The following is a 17,260-nucleotide window of genomic DNA, read 5'->3' on the forward strand; positions in this document are numbered from 1 at the left end:
ATCTTGTTTAAAACAATATTGCACCTCTGGGATGGGCACAAAAAAAATATAAAAAGAAGCCTAATTATATGCAAACTGCATTTACTGTTATATTTATATTTTTTGTATTCTCTAAACTTGGCACTTTGACCTCTTATTCTGACACAACAACAAGAGGAGTCATTATTATCATTTTTTGTTCAAACAGGAACTTCTTTTGCTAAGCATGGAATTTTTATTTATTTTGCAAACGTTTTGGTGCAGATAGTAAAAAAAGGAAATTACTCAATTAATGCTAGGGGACTTAATTTATCACAAGTGAGCCTTGAAGGCCTTGCCTCTCTTGTTTTTCATATATTCTGTTTGCTTATCATTTAAACTTGTGCAATTTGGAATTAAATTCAACCCTTGTACAGTTACAAGGAGTGATTTCTGTATGTTTTAACCCCCCCCCACCCACCCACCCACCCCCACCCCCCCAAAAAAAGCAGTCTGTCTGAACAATAGTGGAAAGACGTTAACAAATGAAATAAAGAAGAAGGCAAAAACACTGGGGCACACATTTTATCTATGAAATCAAGACATCCTAATCATTTTTCTTTCTGTCATGTGTCTTTGTTTTCTAAACCTTTTTTTTTTTTCCCCTTGCAAAGATTTTTTTTTTCTTTTAAACATATACGTCACAATGAAAACAACAAAATTGTATTACAAGCTGACAATGAATAAACATACATACAAACATACATGCATACATGTTACATGCATGCATGCATGTTACATACACAGACACACACACACACCTACATGCATACATACAAACATGTATTCAGACAGATGGACAGACACACTGACTGACAGACTTGACAGACAGACCGACAGACTGACTGACAGACAGCACACACTTACGCACGCACGCACTACCAAACCATGTTATCGTTCAAACTGTACGTACCCAAAATCTGCGCCTTGCACTCTGCACACCTGTAATCCTGTGCAAGCAGGCCTTTGGGGTGCCGGGGACAGATTTCCATGATGAAAGTTGGATTTTCCTTCACCTGTCAGGGGGTGCGGGGGGTTGGAGAGGTCGATGGAGAAACAAGTGAACAAAAATATCATAATAATAATAATAATGATAACGATGATCAGTCATATCACCATGAGCAATACAGCTCAGCTTGTTTCTTTACTTCAAAACACAACATGCTGAAGTATCAAAATTAAGAAAGCCACTGCAAAAAAATAAATAAATAAATGAATTCAACAAACTTTCACTGTTGACAATGAATCTGCACATTTGTGAAAAAAAAAAAAAAAAAAAAGAACGACTGAAAGAATAAATAGCTGAGTGAATTACAATTAATCAATCTGCCTGACCTAAATGTTCATGATATACAACAACAAAAAATTACAAGATGAAAAGGCACTGATCGACTATTTACAAATAAGCAAAAAATTAGATGGAGTTTTTTTGTTTGTTTTTTGGGGGGGGGTTTTGCTCATGAATACATACCCAAGCACAAACATTCATCCACACACACCCAAACTACACGTTTGTATGCACAGGTTGTGACGCACATACACATGCATGCACACGCATAAAAGACACACACGCAACAAAAGTTCAATAACAGACAATTACTCCATGGTCCCATCAACCACTGATTAGCTGGAGGTCAGATCAGCCAAGAAAATGCTTTTGGCATACATTTCCGATTTTTGTTTTGTTTTGTTTTTGTTTTCTTCTCATAGCCATTGTCCAAGTGTCACTCTGTAACAGCGTCATGGAACAGAATCACCAACACAAAAAAGTCCATGATATGTAACACTTGCCTTCGTCATAGCACAGTTCCGTGTGATCTGTGGCACACACTTGTCATGGCATTTGTAGCCACAATCTGAAAAAAACAACAAAAAAAACCATTAACATTCTAAATAACTGAAACAAATACACACAAACATTGAGAGAGACAAACACAGAGACAGAGAGAGACAGCGACAGAGAGACAAATGACTTTGTGGAAAACCAAACTTCTTTAAATGTGGCTGTCAAGTGGGTGGTCACACTCCTGTACCTTCCACACAGACTGAATTCCTCATCTCAAAACACTGCAACACAACACAAATCCATGCACATGCATGCCCACATGCAAGCACGCACACACCCACACCCACACCCACACATATTAAACAAGAGAATATCACTGAAAGTGAAAAGACATTAAAAATAAATAAATTCATTTTTTTTAAACATACCGAAGGGAAATAATCTGATCATAGATGGATTAAAAAATCCTACAAACATGTACTCTGGATTCTTCTTCTAGGACAGTAGGATGAAAACGGGCCAACAAGTGCTTACTCCTTTTCCCTCAATTTTTGCAAAGTTATTTTGAAACAACCAAAGAGTTGTTCAGTTGTTACCTGCGTTTGTTTCCTCCACTTCTACGTAGTTGTACAAACGATTGTATACCTAAATGCAGAGTTTACAACAGAATGAGAAGAACAGAAAGAGAAGAACACTATCTCTTCTTCTGCGTTCGTGGGCTGCAACTCCCACGTTCACTCGTATGCACACGAGTGGGCTTTTACGTGTATGACCGTTTTTACCCCACCATGTAGGCAGCCATACTCTGTTTTCGGGGGTGTGCATGCTGGGTATGTTCTTGTTTCCATAACCCACCGAACACTGACATGGATTATGGGATCTTTAACGTGTGTATTTGATCTTCTGCTTGCATATACACACAAAGGGGGTTCAGGCACTAGCAGGTCTGCACATATGTTGACCTGGGAGATCGTAAAAATCTCCACCCTTCACCCACCAGGCGCCGTCACTGTGATTCGAACCCGGGACCCTCAGATTGACAGTCCAACGCTTTAACCACTTGGCTATTGCGCACGTCACTCACCCAGACATTTCCTCCACTCCTGCACCACCCCCCAGATGATGCCGTTGCACTTCTCGCAGTAGTACTTTGTGCTGCGGCTCTCCTTCCGCTTCAGGCGGTGACCCAGCGCCAACACCACATCCTTCTCCCCCGCCACCGGTTCTTCCTGAAAACCGTCCAGCAAGACTACAGTTTCTCTCACAAGGTTCCACGGTCAAACAAAGAGTGAAAGAAACATCGTCATCATCCAGGTTCTACAGTCAAACAAAGAGTGAAAGAAGCACCGTCATCATCCAGGTTCCACAGTTTGCCAGGTTCCACAGTCAAACAAAGAGTGAAAGAAACATCGTCATCATCCAGGTTCCACAGTCAAACAAAGAGTGAAAGAAACATCGTCATCATCCAGGTTCCACAGTCAAACAAAGAGTGAAAGAAACATCGTCTTCATCCAGGTTCTACAGTCAAACAAAGAGTGAAAGAAACATCGTCATCATCCAGGTTCCACAGTCAAACAAAGAGTGAAAGACGCATCGTCATCATCCAGGTTCCACGGTCAAACAAAGAGTGAAAGAAGCATCGTCGTCATCCAGGTTCCACAGTCAAACAAAGAGTGAAAGAAGCATTGTCGTCATCCAGGTTCCACAGTCAAACAAAGAGTGAAAGAAGCATCGTCATCATCCAGGTTCCACAGTCAAACAAAGAGTGAAAGAAGCACCGTCATCATCCAGGTTCCATGGTCAAACAAAGAGTGAAAGAAACATCGTCATCATCCAGGTTCCACAGTCAAACAAAGAGTGAAAGAAGCATCGTTGTCATCCAGGTTCCACAGTCAAACAAAGAGTGAAAGCAGCATCATCATCATCATCAAAGAAGTCCAACATGAATGATGAAGACATCAGTGACTAAGTGTACAGATGGGGAAAAAATCTTTTAACTTAAAGCGCTTAACTTTTTTTTATTTTCTATTTCTGTTTACTTGACAATCACAGTTTGTAATTGTGTGAAACTATTTATGTTCTCTTCTGTGTGTCAAAGAGTCTGAAATAATGAATACTGTATGTGTACGGTTGGTTGTGTGAAATCTGTATAAATATATGAATGTATCTGACCACTAAAGCGGAAAACAAAAGAGAAAATCTTGTGAAGTTTCTTTTTAAAAATACACATAATAATTTTTTTTTTTTAAGCAGCTTTTCTTGTATAATATTTTTTTCAACTTTGGCCACAGTTAACAAGATATATCTTCTGGGGGGAAAAAAAGGAAAGATAACAACATATATCTTCAGGGGGAAAAAAAGAAGGAAAGAAAGAAAAAGAATATGCTGTATTCATCTTGTGGATGGGGAAGGGCACGTAGGCTACAATGCACAATAATACGATGCAGTTATGCATGTTGTTGTTGTCTTCAGTTTAACGTCTTTCCACTTGAAGTGATATTAGACGGAAAAAAAACAAAAAACGCGGGGGTAGGGGCTGTGAGAGGGGGAGGGGTAAAAGTGTGTGTATGTGTGGAGGGTGAATAGGGAGAGACAACGCTAGGAAAAATGGAAACGTTATAAACGTCAACATCAAACAACTATAACATCTATAACAAATGTCCTATAGGACTATGCAGCAAACCTTCTGCAATAACAAATAACATATTGGAATTGTTAATAACACATTCAAAAGAACTTTGCAGTTATGCATTTCGTCCCTGGAGGCAGACGGGCACAATAGCCGAGTGGTTAAAGCGTTGGACTGTCAATCTGAGGGTCCCAGGTTCGAATCACGGTGACGGCGCCTGGTGGGTAAAGGGTGGAGATTTTTACGATCTCCCAGGTCAACATATGTGCAGACCTGCTAGTGCCTGAACCCCCTTCGTGTGTATATGCAAGCAGAAGATCAAATACGCACGTTAAAGATCCTGTAATCCATGTCAGCGTTCAGTGGGTTATGGAAACAAGAACATACCCAGCATGCACACCCCCGAAAACGGAGTATGGCTGCCTACATGGCGGGGTAAAAACGGTCATACATGTAAAAGCCCACTCGTGTGCATACGAGTGAACGCAGAAGAAGAAGAAGTCCCTGGAGGCAAACCACAACATCAAACAAAGATAAACAGTGACAGTGGAACTGAGCACCCAGCTGTTGTGATGGACCAGTTCCTGGTTTGAAGTTTGGGGAAAGGCTCTCCATTCTATGTATGAGTCTGTTGTTATATGTCATATTTTGCCTGAAGAAGACCCTCCTACAAAATGCATACCCGTCTCATTTTGTGTAGTTGAACTTTTGTTCATGTTCCTGTCCACAAAATGAGAACAGTAAAAACATGTTCTGATGAGTACTGCAAACATGTTCTGAGTACAGTACACATGCTCTCAAAAGTACAGTACACATGTTCTGATGAATACAGCACACAAGTTCTGATGAATAGGGACACATGTTCTAATGAACACAGCACACATGTTCTGATGTTCTGATGAATACAGCAAGCATGAGGGGTACAGGTCGCACACCTAGCAGGTTTGAGCACACCTGCGCTCCGCTGTTTATTTCATCTGGAACAAACTCCCTTATTCTGTCCGACACGCTCAGTCTTTGTCCTCATTCAAATCAGCCCTCAAAACTCACCTTTTCCACAGTTGTTATGATTAGTTTTCCCGCCCTGTGTGTCTGTCTGCGATTGTTGGTGGGTCGTGAGAGGAATGGGGCTGTATCGGTATGAATGCCTGGTGTGTGTGTGTGTGTGTGTGTGTGTGTGTGTGTGTGTGTGTGTGTGTGTGTTTGTGTGTGACCTGTTTATTTTTTTATACGTAAAGGCAAATGAATGTTATAAAGTGTATCTGCATCAATGTATGAATGTGTAATTGTATTTGTAAACACTCTGGGCTCTCCGAGATAGGGCGTCCAAATATTCATTATTATTATGTTCTGATGAATACAGCAAGCATGTTCTGAGTACAGTACACATGTTCTGATAAATACAGCACTCATGTTCTGATGAATACAGCACGCATGTTCTGATGAGTACAGTACACATGTTCTGATGAGTACAGTGCACATGTTCTGATGAATACAGTACATATGTTCTGATGAATACAGCAAGCATGTTCTGAATATAGCACACATGTTCTGATGAATACAGCACGCATATCTGATGAATACAGCATGCATGTTCTCATGAAGACAGCACACGTTGTGATGAATACTGCAAAGACAGCACACACGTTCTGGTGAGTACAGTTCACACGTTCTGATGAGTACAGTTCACATGTTCTGATGAGCACAGTACACATTAAGTCCTTTCGCTCTTCACCAGCTGTCCATTTCTTTCTGGAACTTATGAACCGATACAGCAACAAAAATTTATCTGATGAAAAGCCACAAGCTCATTCACAACAGATCTTGTTTTAACGGGTCTCACAAAATGACACAGACATAAAACCAAAACCAAAACAGGACTGTGCAAAGCAAAGATAGAGTACAAGCACCACTTGTAGTAGAGGTTGAACTTTTACCTGCAGACATAACCTAGAAGAACCTGTAAATGATGATGACGATGATGATGATGATGATGATGATGATGAAGGCAGAGGAGGAAATGATGGAGAAGAAAGAGAAGGATAAAGAAAAGAAGGGGAAGAAAAAAAAAAAAAAAAAAACATTCGCCAACGAAACAGTTCTTACTTTCAGTTCCTGCAGTTTCAATCTAAGCTGCACCAGTTTCTGCACCAAGTTTTTCTGTCGATCCGAGTTGGGATTGGATTTGCGAATAAGATCCTTACAGTTATCGATTGCCATTTCCAGCTCTTCTGTCTTGCTGAATCCAAAATGACCCTGCACAAGACAAGACGTATTGTAACTGGCAAAGAGCAGCAGTGAGTGATTCACGTCTTCATGATCACATGAACAATGTTTTAAAAAGTTCAATATCAAATTTCTGTGGTGTTATCGAAGAAGATACTGATTTTCAAAACCATCTGTCCTAGCAACAGTTCTAGCAATCTTTCCGAACACACAATGCACAAAAACAGATCTCTAACTTCTAAGAACTTGATTTAAAACATGCACTGATAGACACATGGTCTTATTTTTATTTGGTGGACCAAAAACACCTGTACACACAGACACACACACAGACAGACACACATGCACGCATGCATGCACACACACACACACACACACACACACACAGACACACACACACACACACACACACACACACACACCATATACCAAAAAGTCCCACATCCCTGACCTGAAATTTTCAGCTGTCCATTTCCAATAAACTTTTTTATTTTTTCAAATCCTTGTTAAATAGCCCACTTGCTTCACTGTTATAGGCGTTAGTTTCTCATTACAAAGATGTTATATTGTTATAGGCGTTAGTTTTTCATTACAAAGATGTTATATTGTTATAGGCGTCAGTTTCTCATTACAAACATATTATATTGTTATCTTTCTGTTATAGGCGTTAGCTTCTCATTACAAAGATGTTATATTGTTATAGGCGTTAGTTTCTCATTACAAAAATGTTATATCGTTATCTTTCTGTTATAGGCGTTAGTTTCTCATTACAAAGATGTTATATTGTTATAGGCGTTTGTTTCTCATTACAAAGATGTTATATTGTTATCTTTCTGTTATAGGCGTTAGTTTCTCATTACAAAGATGTTATATTGTTATAGGCATTAGTTTCTCATTACAAACATATTATATTGTTACCTTTCTGTTATAGGCGTTAGTTTCTCATTACAAACATGTTGTATTGTTATAGGTGTTAGTTTCTCATTACAAACATATTATATTGTTAAAGGCGTTAGTTTCTCATTACAAAGATGTTATGTTGTTATCTTTCTGTTATAGGTGTTAGTTTCTCATTACAAACATATTATATTGTTAAAGGCGTTAGTTTCTCATTACAAAGATGTTATGTTGTTATCTTTCTGTTATAGGTGTTAGTTTCTCATTACAAAGATGTTATATTGTTATCTTTCTGTTATAGGCGTTAGTTTCTCATTACAAAGATGTTATCATGTTATCTTTCTTTCTTTTTCTAACAAAACATCAACCGATGAGATGATAAACTAAGGTCCCGAGTGCAGCATGCACTTAGCGCACGTAAAAGAACCCACAGCAACGAAAGGGTTGTTCCTGGCAAAATTCTGTAGAAAAATCCACTTCAATAGGAAAAACAAATAAAACTGTACACAGGAAAAAAAAAAACAAAAAAATGGGTGGCGCTGTAGTGTAGCAACGCGCTCTCCCTGGGGAGACAGCCTGAATTTCACACAAAAAAATCTGTTGTGATAAAAAATTAAAAAAATACAAATACAAATCATTTTCATTATCTAACACATACACACACACACACACACACACACACACACACACACCTGCATACTCACATGCGTATCATACAGTAATTTCTTTTCTCTCCCTTGGGTTCTTTTCTCTCTACCGTTAACTAACATCACTTTTAGTTTTCGTGAAAAGACATTTAACGAAAGCATGAACGAGCACACTCACACACACACACACCCCACAAATGGCTACCTCTGGGCGGGAAAAGTGATCTTCTGCCAGCCCCAGTTCAGCAAACGTGACTTTGTCACTGTCTCCATCTTGAGCACTGCTCTGCGCTGCTCATCAACAACAACAAACAAAAAAAATCAACAACTATATCATCATAAATAAAACTGATCTAATCATAACACAGGAACCAATAATCAAACAGAAGCTAACAAGGAATAACACTTTGAGCAACACAGACAACTGAATACATCACCAGAAACACAGGTGCGGGGGGGGTGTGTGGGCTTGGAGGGAAGTCAGCAAACAACCACAGTGAAGAAACAACAAAGTGAAAAATTCTGCCACTTTCTTTTTTTTTTTTTTTTTTTTTTTGTATTTCTTTTTATCACAACAGATTTCTCTGTGTGAAATTCGGGCTGCTCTCCCCAGGGAGAGCGCGTCGCTATACTACAGCGCCACCCTTTTTTTTTCTTTTTCTTTTTTTTTTGTATTTTTCCTGCACGCAGTTTTATTTGTTTTTCCTATTGACATGGATTTTTCAACAGAATTTTGCCAGGAACGACCCTTTTGTTGCCGTGGGTTTTTTTACGTGCGCTAAGTGCGTGCTGCACATGGGACCTCGGTTTATCGTCTCATCCGAATGACTAGTGTCCAGACCACCACTCAAGGTCTAGTGGAGGGAGAGAAAATATCGGCGGCTGAGCCGTGATTCGAACCAGCGCGCTCAGATTCTCTCGCTTCTTAGGCGGACGCGTTACCTCTAGGCCATCACTCCACATGTAAAGAAATCATGATGCCCAGGTGGAAGGAGATGGATTCCAGGAAACGCATCAACAATTTCTTAACTTTTTTTTATTTTTTTATTCTGAATTCAGTATGTTCCTGATTGACTACTACCCCTGGGATTGCAAGCATACAATAACATAAGCATCCTGCCAAAGTCCATGGTTCGCTGAAGGGAGCTGAAGATGAAGGGCATAACAGCCAAATGGTTAAAGCATTGGACTTTCAATCTGCGGATCCCATGTTCGAATACTGGTCACAGCGCTTGGTGGGGTAAAGGGTGCAGATTTTTCCCAGCTCCTAGTCAACAGACAGACCTAGTGCCTGAACCCCTTCATACCTATACACATGCAGAAGATCAAATACGCACACAGGGCATTAACCCTTTCACCACCAGTCAATTTAGAATGCAAAATTCACTTGTGCTGTGAACACAGAAAATATGGCGTCAAAGAATAGAATTACCCCTGCGATGTGTAGAAAATATGGCCTGTCCATCCACCAAACATTAAGAGCAGTAGGTTCATGGATAACAGACCCATGATCTAGTCACCCTTCAGTGACATGGGTCCTCTACCTAGCTTGTGCATAAATGCGAGTTTGGTGGTGAAAGGGTTAAAGATCTGATAATCTATATCAGTGTTTGATGGGTTATGGAAACAAGAATATACCTGGCATGCACCCTTCCAAAAATGGAGTATGGCTGCCTACACAGCAGGGGTAAATATGGTCATATACATTGAAGCCCACTTGTGTGAACAGGTGAATATAGGGGTCACAGCCCCCACGAAGGAAGAAGAAGAATAATCAAAGACTCATGTATATCATTCACTAGTAGAAACTAGAACTGGTTAAAATGGAAATTAAATGAAATATAAATATATACAAGAGTAAAACTTTTTTTTTTCTTTTTCAAGCTGTGCTATTTTTAGTACCTTTCAAATGTTAAAAAAAAAAAAGAAAAAAGGCACTAGCCATTGCTTAGAGACTAACATTAACATTGCTTTCAATATCTCCATAAAAGTTTAAACAATAAAGTATTTTTAAAATATACTGTATGTGCATTGGGTTTAACTTTTCCTGAACTTTCACTATTTCACTACATACACACACACACGCACACACACACACACACACACACACACACACACACAAAACAACTCCTGCAGAAAACCTCTTATATCTTATAGAATAGAGTGGGTATTTGTATTACAATGACTTTTAATGAGAAACACCACTTTCAACAATGTGCTTTTGTGTTTTGTCAGACAAGTGAAATGCATTGTTCATTCAGAGAGAAGTGTTTCTGATTGTGATATATATATATCAGAGAGAGACAGAGAGAGATAATGCTGACCTTGGGTTAGAAAGAAGGAAAACACAACCAGGAAATATTTTCACATGAAATCTTTGCACTGTGTTATCTATTCAAATGGGGAAGAATCTGTTTTATTCTGTTTCATTCCGCTGCCTCTGATGATGCACTGAGAAACAAGTTTCCTGCACACACTCACACACACACAGAGTTGACAAATAATTATATATAAAAAAAATATTAAAAAAATCTATGGTTTCTGTTGTGATCTGATAATTTGTGTTACCATAAACTGCTGTTTTTAGAGCAAACCAAACTCAACACATCATAACAGACCATCAACTTGCCTGCTCTACTGAATTCAGGTGAAACAATGTAAGAACCAAATACCATGGGGGAAAAGACTTCCAAAAACCCCAAGTAGGCTGCATGACCAACCCAATCTCTGGGGAGTTTCTTCTTCTTCTTCTTCTTCTTCTTCTTCTTCTTCTTCTTCTTCTTAATGGAAGCACAGAATGGAACATGCTTCCAAAGACATGTCGTCAAATTCCAGCCATATGTCTCTTTAAAACTAACATAAGAATATTTCTATTTGATACATTTGATTCACCTACTCGCGGTCTTTTGCAAATGCTTGCTTGTACTCAGTCCACTAGCTGCCATGAATGTATGTGTATGTGTGAACAGTAAGTGCGTGTGTGTGTTTGTGTGTGTTTGAGTGTGTGGGCGTGAATGTGTACGTATGTCTTTGTTTGTTTGTTTTATAATTGTGTGTGTGTGTGTGTAAGTACGTATGTACATGTAATGTACCAATTGTTCCAGTTTTCATCGCTTTGTTACCTTTAATAGACTATTCAAGTTCCTATTCTTATTTGTCGTTTTTATTATTTTATTTTATTTCAGTTTATTTCTTTATTTTTATGTTTTGCGTCGTTCTTTATTTTTTATGTTTTGTGTGGTTAAATGGGCAGAATTGTAAAAAGGCCTTTACTGTGCCTAATTCTTTACCCATTAAAGATTCAATCAATCAATCAATCTTCTTTTGTGTTTGTGGGCTGCAACTCCCATGTTCACTAATTCCATGACTGGGCTTTTAGCTTTGTGTTTATAACTCTGTTTTTAACCTTCCATTTAGGCAGCCATACTCCACCATACATGAATACGTCTGGCAAGTATGCTCATGTTTCCACTATCAACAAATACTGACATGGATGACAGGATCTTTTAACATGTGCATATCATCTTATACATATCTAGATGGGTTTTCACATAAAGGAAATTACAGCATTTGCAGGTCTGCACATAACTATGTTAACCTGGGAAATTAGATAGAAAAACAAGAGAGGCAAGGCCTTCAAGACTCACTTGTGATAAATTAAGTCCCCTAGCATTAATTACAGAGTAATTTCCCTTTTTTACCCCCTGCACCAAAACGTTTGCAAAATAAATAAAAATTCCATGCTGAGCAAAAGAAGTTCCTGTTTGAACAAAAAATGATAATAATGACTCCTCTTGTTGCTGTGTCAGAATAAGAGGTCAAAGTGCCAAGTTTAGAGAATACAAAAAATATAAATATAACAGTAAATGCAGTTTGCATATAATTAGGCTTCTTTTTTAATTTTTTTGTGCCCATCCCAGAGGTGCAATATTGTTTTAAACAAGATGACTGGAAAGAACGGAATTTTTCCTATTTTTATGCCAAATTTGGTGTCAACTGACAAAGTATTTGCAGAGAAAATGTCAATGTTAAAGTTTACCACGGACACACAGACACACGGGGACACACACACACACACACACACACACACACACACACACACACAGACAACCGAACACCGGGTTAAAACATAGACTCACTTTGTTTACACAAGTGAGTCAAAAATGGGGGGGGGGGGTCCACCCTTAGCCCACCACATATCCCCACTCAACCAGGACTTGACTCTCCAATTGAAAGTGTGACCACTCAGCTACTGCGCCTGGATGAAAATGTGATCGTATTACAAGTTTCAGAAACTGAGGAGACACTCTACCGACAGTAGATGGTAATAAGGGACACATCTGCAAATTGCAATAAATGTACCAACCCAGAGTTAAAAGATTCTTTTTTTTTTTCTTCCTTTTCTTTTCTCGGTTACACCTAGAACTACATGGAATGGTGGCCTGGTGGTAATGTGTCTGCCTAGAAAACAAGAGAATCTGAGCAAACGGGATCAAAGCCACCACTCGCCATAATTTTTTCCACCCTCCACTGGACCCTGACTGGTGGTCTGGATGCTAGTCATTCAGTCGGATGAGACAATGTGCCGAGGTCAGTGTGCAGCATGCACTCAACAAAATTCTGTAGAAAAATCCACTTTGATTGGAAAACAAAGTATACACTTGCAAGCAGAAAAAAAGTTGGGGCCGCACTGCAGCGATACACTCTCCCTGGAGAAAGCAGAACAAATTTGACAAAGAAATGATGGGCGCAATAGCCGAGTGGTTAAAGCGTTGGACTGTCAATCTGAGGGTCCCGGGTTCGAATCACGGTGACGGCGCCTGGTGGGTAAAGGGTGGAGATTTTTACGATCTCCCAGGTCAACATATGTGCAGACCTGCTAGTGCCTGAACCCCCTTCGTGTGTATATGCAAGCAGAAGATCAAATACGCACGTTAAAGATCCTGTAATCCATGTCAGCGTTCGGTGGGTTATGGAAACAAGAACATACCCAGCATGCACACCCCCGAAAACGGAGTATGGCTGCCTACATGGCGGGGTAAAAACGGTCATACACGTAAAAGCCCACTCGTGTGCATACGAGTGAACGCAGAAGAAGAAGATGACAAAGAAATCTGTTGTGACAAAGAGTAATTAACAGCATGCACTCAAAAAAATTCTGTAGAAAAATCCACTTTGATTGGAAAACAAAATATACACTTGCAAGCAGAAAAAAAAGTTGGGGCCGCACTGCAGCGATACAGTCTCCCTGGAGAAAGCAGAACAAATTTCACAAAGAGAAATCTGTTGTGACAAAGAGTAATTAATACAAGTATGTGGCAGAGATGCACAATGACAGCTCTTCATAGACTGCTCACACTTACAGAACTATTAATATATAATATACATAAATTAACTAATAAAATCGATCTAGGTTCAGTTGTACAAGCTGACAGTTTATAAACAGTGCAAAATAAATTACCAAAATACATCAAACACCAAAACAAGTAACATTCATGTCAAGTCCGACTATTCTAGAAATAATACCAAAGAAGGCCTGACAGGAGATCAAACAAAAATACAGCAGCATAGCATAAAAAACAACAACAATAAACAAAAAAATCAAATAAAAGATTTTTAAATTACTTTCTTGCCTGACTACTAAAACATCTATCATATTATTAAACTTTAAAAAAAAAAAAAAAAGTACTGTTACTATTATTACAATATCAGACATGTATAAAATTTATATCTGATAACTGCTGTTCACAAAATATCAGCTGAATTAAGCTTTTTAAGTCAAATATCATCTTCTCAGCAATAGTTAATCCTAAGGCTGAAAACAAAATAATAAATATACAAATACATTACATACAACAACTGAGTTTTTTGATTTGGGTTTGTTTGGGTTTTTTTTTCATTTAACTTTAATTGAGATAGTTCCATACATTATTTTCTTTTTCATTGTTGTTCACTTGTTGTAATTCTTGACTGAATCAAAACAAAATCAAACTTACATGACAAGGCACTTGCTGGAGAAGAACTGTCATGACCAAAAAAGCTATTCTCTGGGTTATCTGAAAAGTGGTCTTCCTCCAAGTGAATGTCCCGATCAAAAGGGTTGAACCTGAACAAAATGATATATATATATACATATATATGTATATATGCAAAACACACACTGTTTAAGAGGTTGCTCTGGTTATAAATCTCTCTTTCTCTCCCCAACCCCACCCCTTGTACACCTTGGCCCCCTCCACCGTCTCTCAAGTTGGCTTCCAAGCCCAAGTCCTTGCCATTGAGATTGGTGCAAGAGGGTTTGTGGGTGCATATGCCTACAGCCTCATGAAACAGCTGTCGATTTCTGGTAGAGAGAGAACACAGGCTCTCAAGGCAATGGCAGAAACAGCAGAAAAGAGTTCCAGCTGGATATGGTCGAGGAGAAACGAAAGTAAACTTCATAAGGTTTAAATTTCCCTACTCAAACTAGGCATATGGTGGCTCAGTGGTTAAAACGTCTGCCAGAAAAGGTGACTCAGTCTTGAAGTGGTGACCACCCTGGAGGCGTGGATTCGAACCTTCTGAGGACCAGGGGAAAAAAGAAAAGACGGCAATAGAAGGGCATTCAGGAGTCATGACCTGGGTGCGGCCCAGCCCCCGAGTGTAAGTAGTTAAGGGCCAAACACTTGACTGAGGGGGGCTTCTTCTCTGAACACCTTGTACTGTCCAGCTCTCCCTAATATCACTATAAAATTAAAAATGTGAATGTGTGCTCATGTAATAATAAGTGTGTGTGTGTGTGTGTGTGTGTGTGTGTGTGTGTGTGTGTGTGTGTGTGTGCATCTGTCTGTCTTTTGTCTGTCACTCTGTGTCTGTCTGTGTGCTATTTGCTTGTGTGTCTGTCTGTGTCAGGCATCTAGATCTGTAACTTCAAGTACATCAGTGTGTGTGTGTGTGTGTGTGTGTGTGTGTGTGTGTGTGTGTGTGTGTGTGTGTGTTTGAGAGGAAGGAGATAAGCTGACATGAAAGAGACAGGATGGGAAAGATGGAAGAGGGAAGAGAGAAGATATAGATATAATTTATAAAAAAAAAAAAAAAACAGTTAGATGTATAGGGGTGAGGTGTGACAATAATTATTCAAGTTCAAATTATTCAAAGCAAGCTTTGGCCAAATTCAGAAATCTTAAACTCCGGAAAGCATTGATCAACAAGGTGATCTAAATCATTTTTATTAAAATAACTTGCCATGTTTGTGTAACATACTGAGTCAGTGGTAACTAATTACTAAAAACTTCTTTTGTTTACAGAATTATAACCCTTATCATATATTTTGGGCACCAATACACATTTATGATTCTAATTGTTATACTAAGAAAGTAAAATCTTGCACAATGTTTTCAGTCAGTTGGTACTGTTTACTGTGATAAACGGATATATATCAGCACACAATAGCTAATGGTTTGTTTTTTCCTGGGAGTATGTGAAACTATAATAAAACATGTCTGAATACATTTTTTTTTCTTTTTCTGTGAGACTAAACTGAAATCTAGACAGAACAAAATGAAATGATATAAAATTTTGACCAACTGTGCCCTGAACTGGTCAATGGTTCTCATTTACGGATTCAGAACTAACTTACTTCAAGTTCAATATCAACAACTGAAATTTCCAACATTGTAACAATTACTCAGTAAGTACTGAGAAAGAAAACACACACACACACACACACACACACACACACAAAAGTAACATGAGACAAAAGAGAAAGAGACAATAACTGAAGAAGGACAATCAGTCAGACTCACATGCACAAATACACATGCGCACAGTCTACACACATATGCATGCATGCATGCACAAATATCATTATGATATTATGATTCTTCAGAAATCAGTTCCAAAATGTAATGTATATAATGATATATCATATGGTAGATTTTCATGTCAGCCTATAAACAGTGAAGCAAAACTGAAAATTATGGATACTAGTCTGTCTCTTCTTGGTTCTCCCTTTGCCAAAAGTTGTTATGTTACTTTCAATAATGATTTATGAATGCCATTGGTAGACGCCCTTTAGTCCTGTAAGTCTAATCAATCTCGACCCGAACATGCTTTGTTCAAATCTGCTTCTCTGTTGTTGTTTTTTTAACCCGAAGCTTTAAAATATCAAATACTGAAGGCATTTTTATGATTTAAAATAATAATTTCATGTATACTTTTCATTCGTTTTGTAAAAGTGTGTATCACAAGTGAAACAATCAACATAATAGCCAGGGAGCATCACAAGTGAAACAATCAACGTAATAGCCTGGGAGGAAAAATTACCGTGACTGATGGTAAATTTCTCTTGAGCTGTTTCTTGAAGCACCACTGTCTTGTGAGACAGCACTGTCTGCTGGGTTTTGTCCATGTGCACCACACGTTCTCATTGTCACTGACACTGGTGAAGTCTGTTTTCCATGACTGGGTAACTTGTTCTCCGTCTCACCAGTGACTGTGTTTGTCACACTACCTCCAAATTCTTTGTTCTGATGTGAAGTATCCCCACTTCCAATCTCTAATTCTGCGGCTGATGTAGTCTGACAGTCATCCTCGGAAACTCTTTGTACTATCGACCCAATTTTACCTTCTACTGGCACTGACGGTGGTGATGAAGTCGTTGCATAAGACGATCGGGACGACACTTCTCTACAAGAATGATTTGTAGTCGACTCTGAAGAAGCCCCATGTCCTGGGTCTGAAGCTGACTGACCTCTCTTATTAGGCCTACGACGCGTTGTGATGTCCCTCTCCACAGGTTGATGTGTGTTTATAAAGGCGTTCGACCTCCGCCTGCCTTCAGTTGGGGTGGAATCTTCCCCTTCCTCATCACTTGATGAAAAATTGAGGGCAGAAAATGAACCACTTATTTTGACAGAAGCAATATTTGTGTTAACAATGTGTGCCATGATTTCCGTCTGACAAACATAAGGCTGTGAAGAATAATCAGTCAGTATACGTCCAGTCTTAGCGTTCCAGTGTGACTGAGACAAAGTTCCAAACTAATCTGGGTCACATGAGATTGTTTTTGTCTCCAAC

The 17,260-nt window shown here is 38.9% G+C and overlaps 1 protein-coding gene across 1 annotated transcript in view; it reads right to left on the reverse strand.

Annotated features, from left to right (window-relative positions):
- The window catches only part of LOC143301300 (differentially expressed in FDCP 8 homolog A-like), a 33,459-nt gene extending 16,199 nt beyond the window's left edge, over positions 1–17,260 (reverse strand). Inside the window, exons 1-7 of the mRNA XM_076615502.1 lie at positions 16,508–17,260; positions 14,200–14,309; positions 8,409–8,494; positions 6,540–6,689; positions 2,889–3,033; positions 1,810–1,874; positions 932–1,034 (exon numbers count right to left, since the gene is read on the reverse strand). Of these exons, the coding sequence (XP_076471617.1) occupies positions 932–1,034; positions 1,810–1,874; positions 2,889–3,033; positions 6,540–6,689; positions 8,409–8,494; positions 14,200–14,309; positions 16,508–17,130 (1,282 nt within the window). The 5' untranslated portion in view covers positions 17,131–17,260. The remainder of the gene's footprint in view (positions 1–931; positions 1,035–1,809; positions 1,875–2,888; positions 3,034–6,539; positions 6,690–8,408; positions 8,495–14,199; positions 14,310–16,507) is intronic.

Source organism: Babylonia areolata, chromosome 27 (genome assembly GCF_041734735.1).
Source record: "Babylonia areolata isolate BAREFJ2019XMU chromosome 27, ASM4173473v1, whole genome shotgun sequence".
Taxonomy (NCBI): Eukaryota; Metazoa; Mollusca; class Gastropoda; order Neogastropoda; family Buccinidae; genus Babylonia; species Babylonia areolata.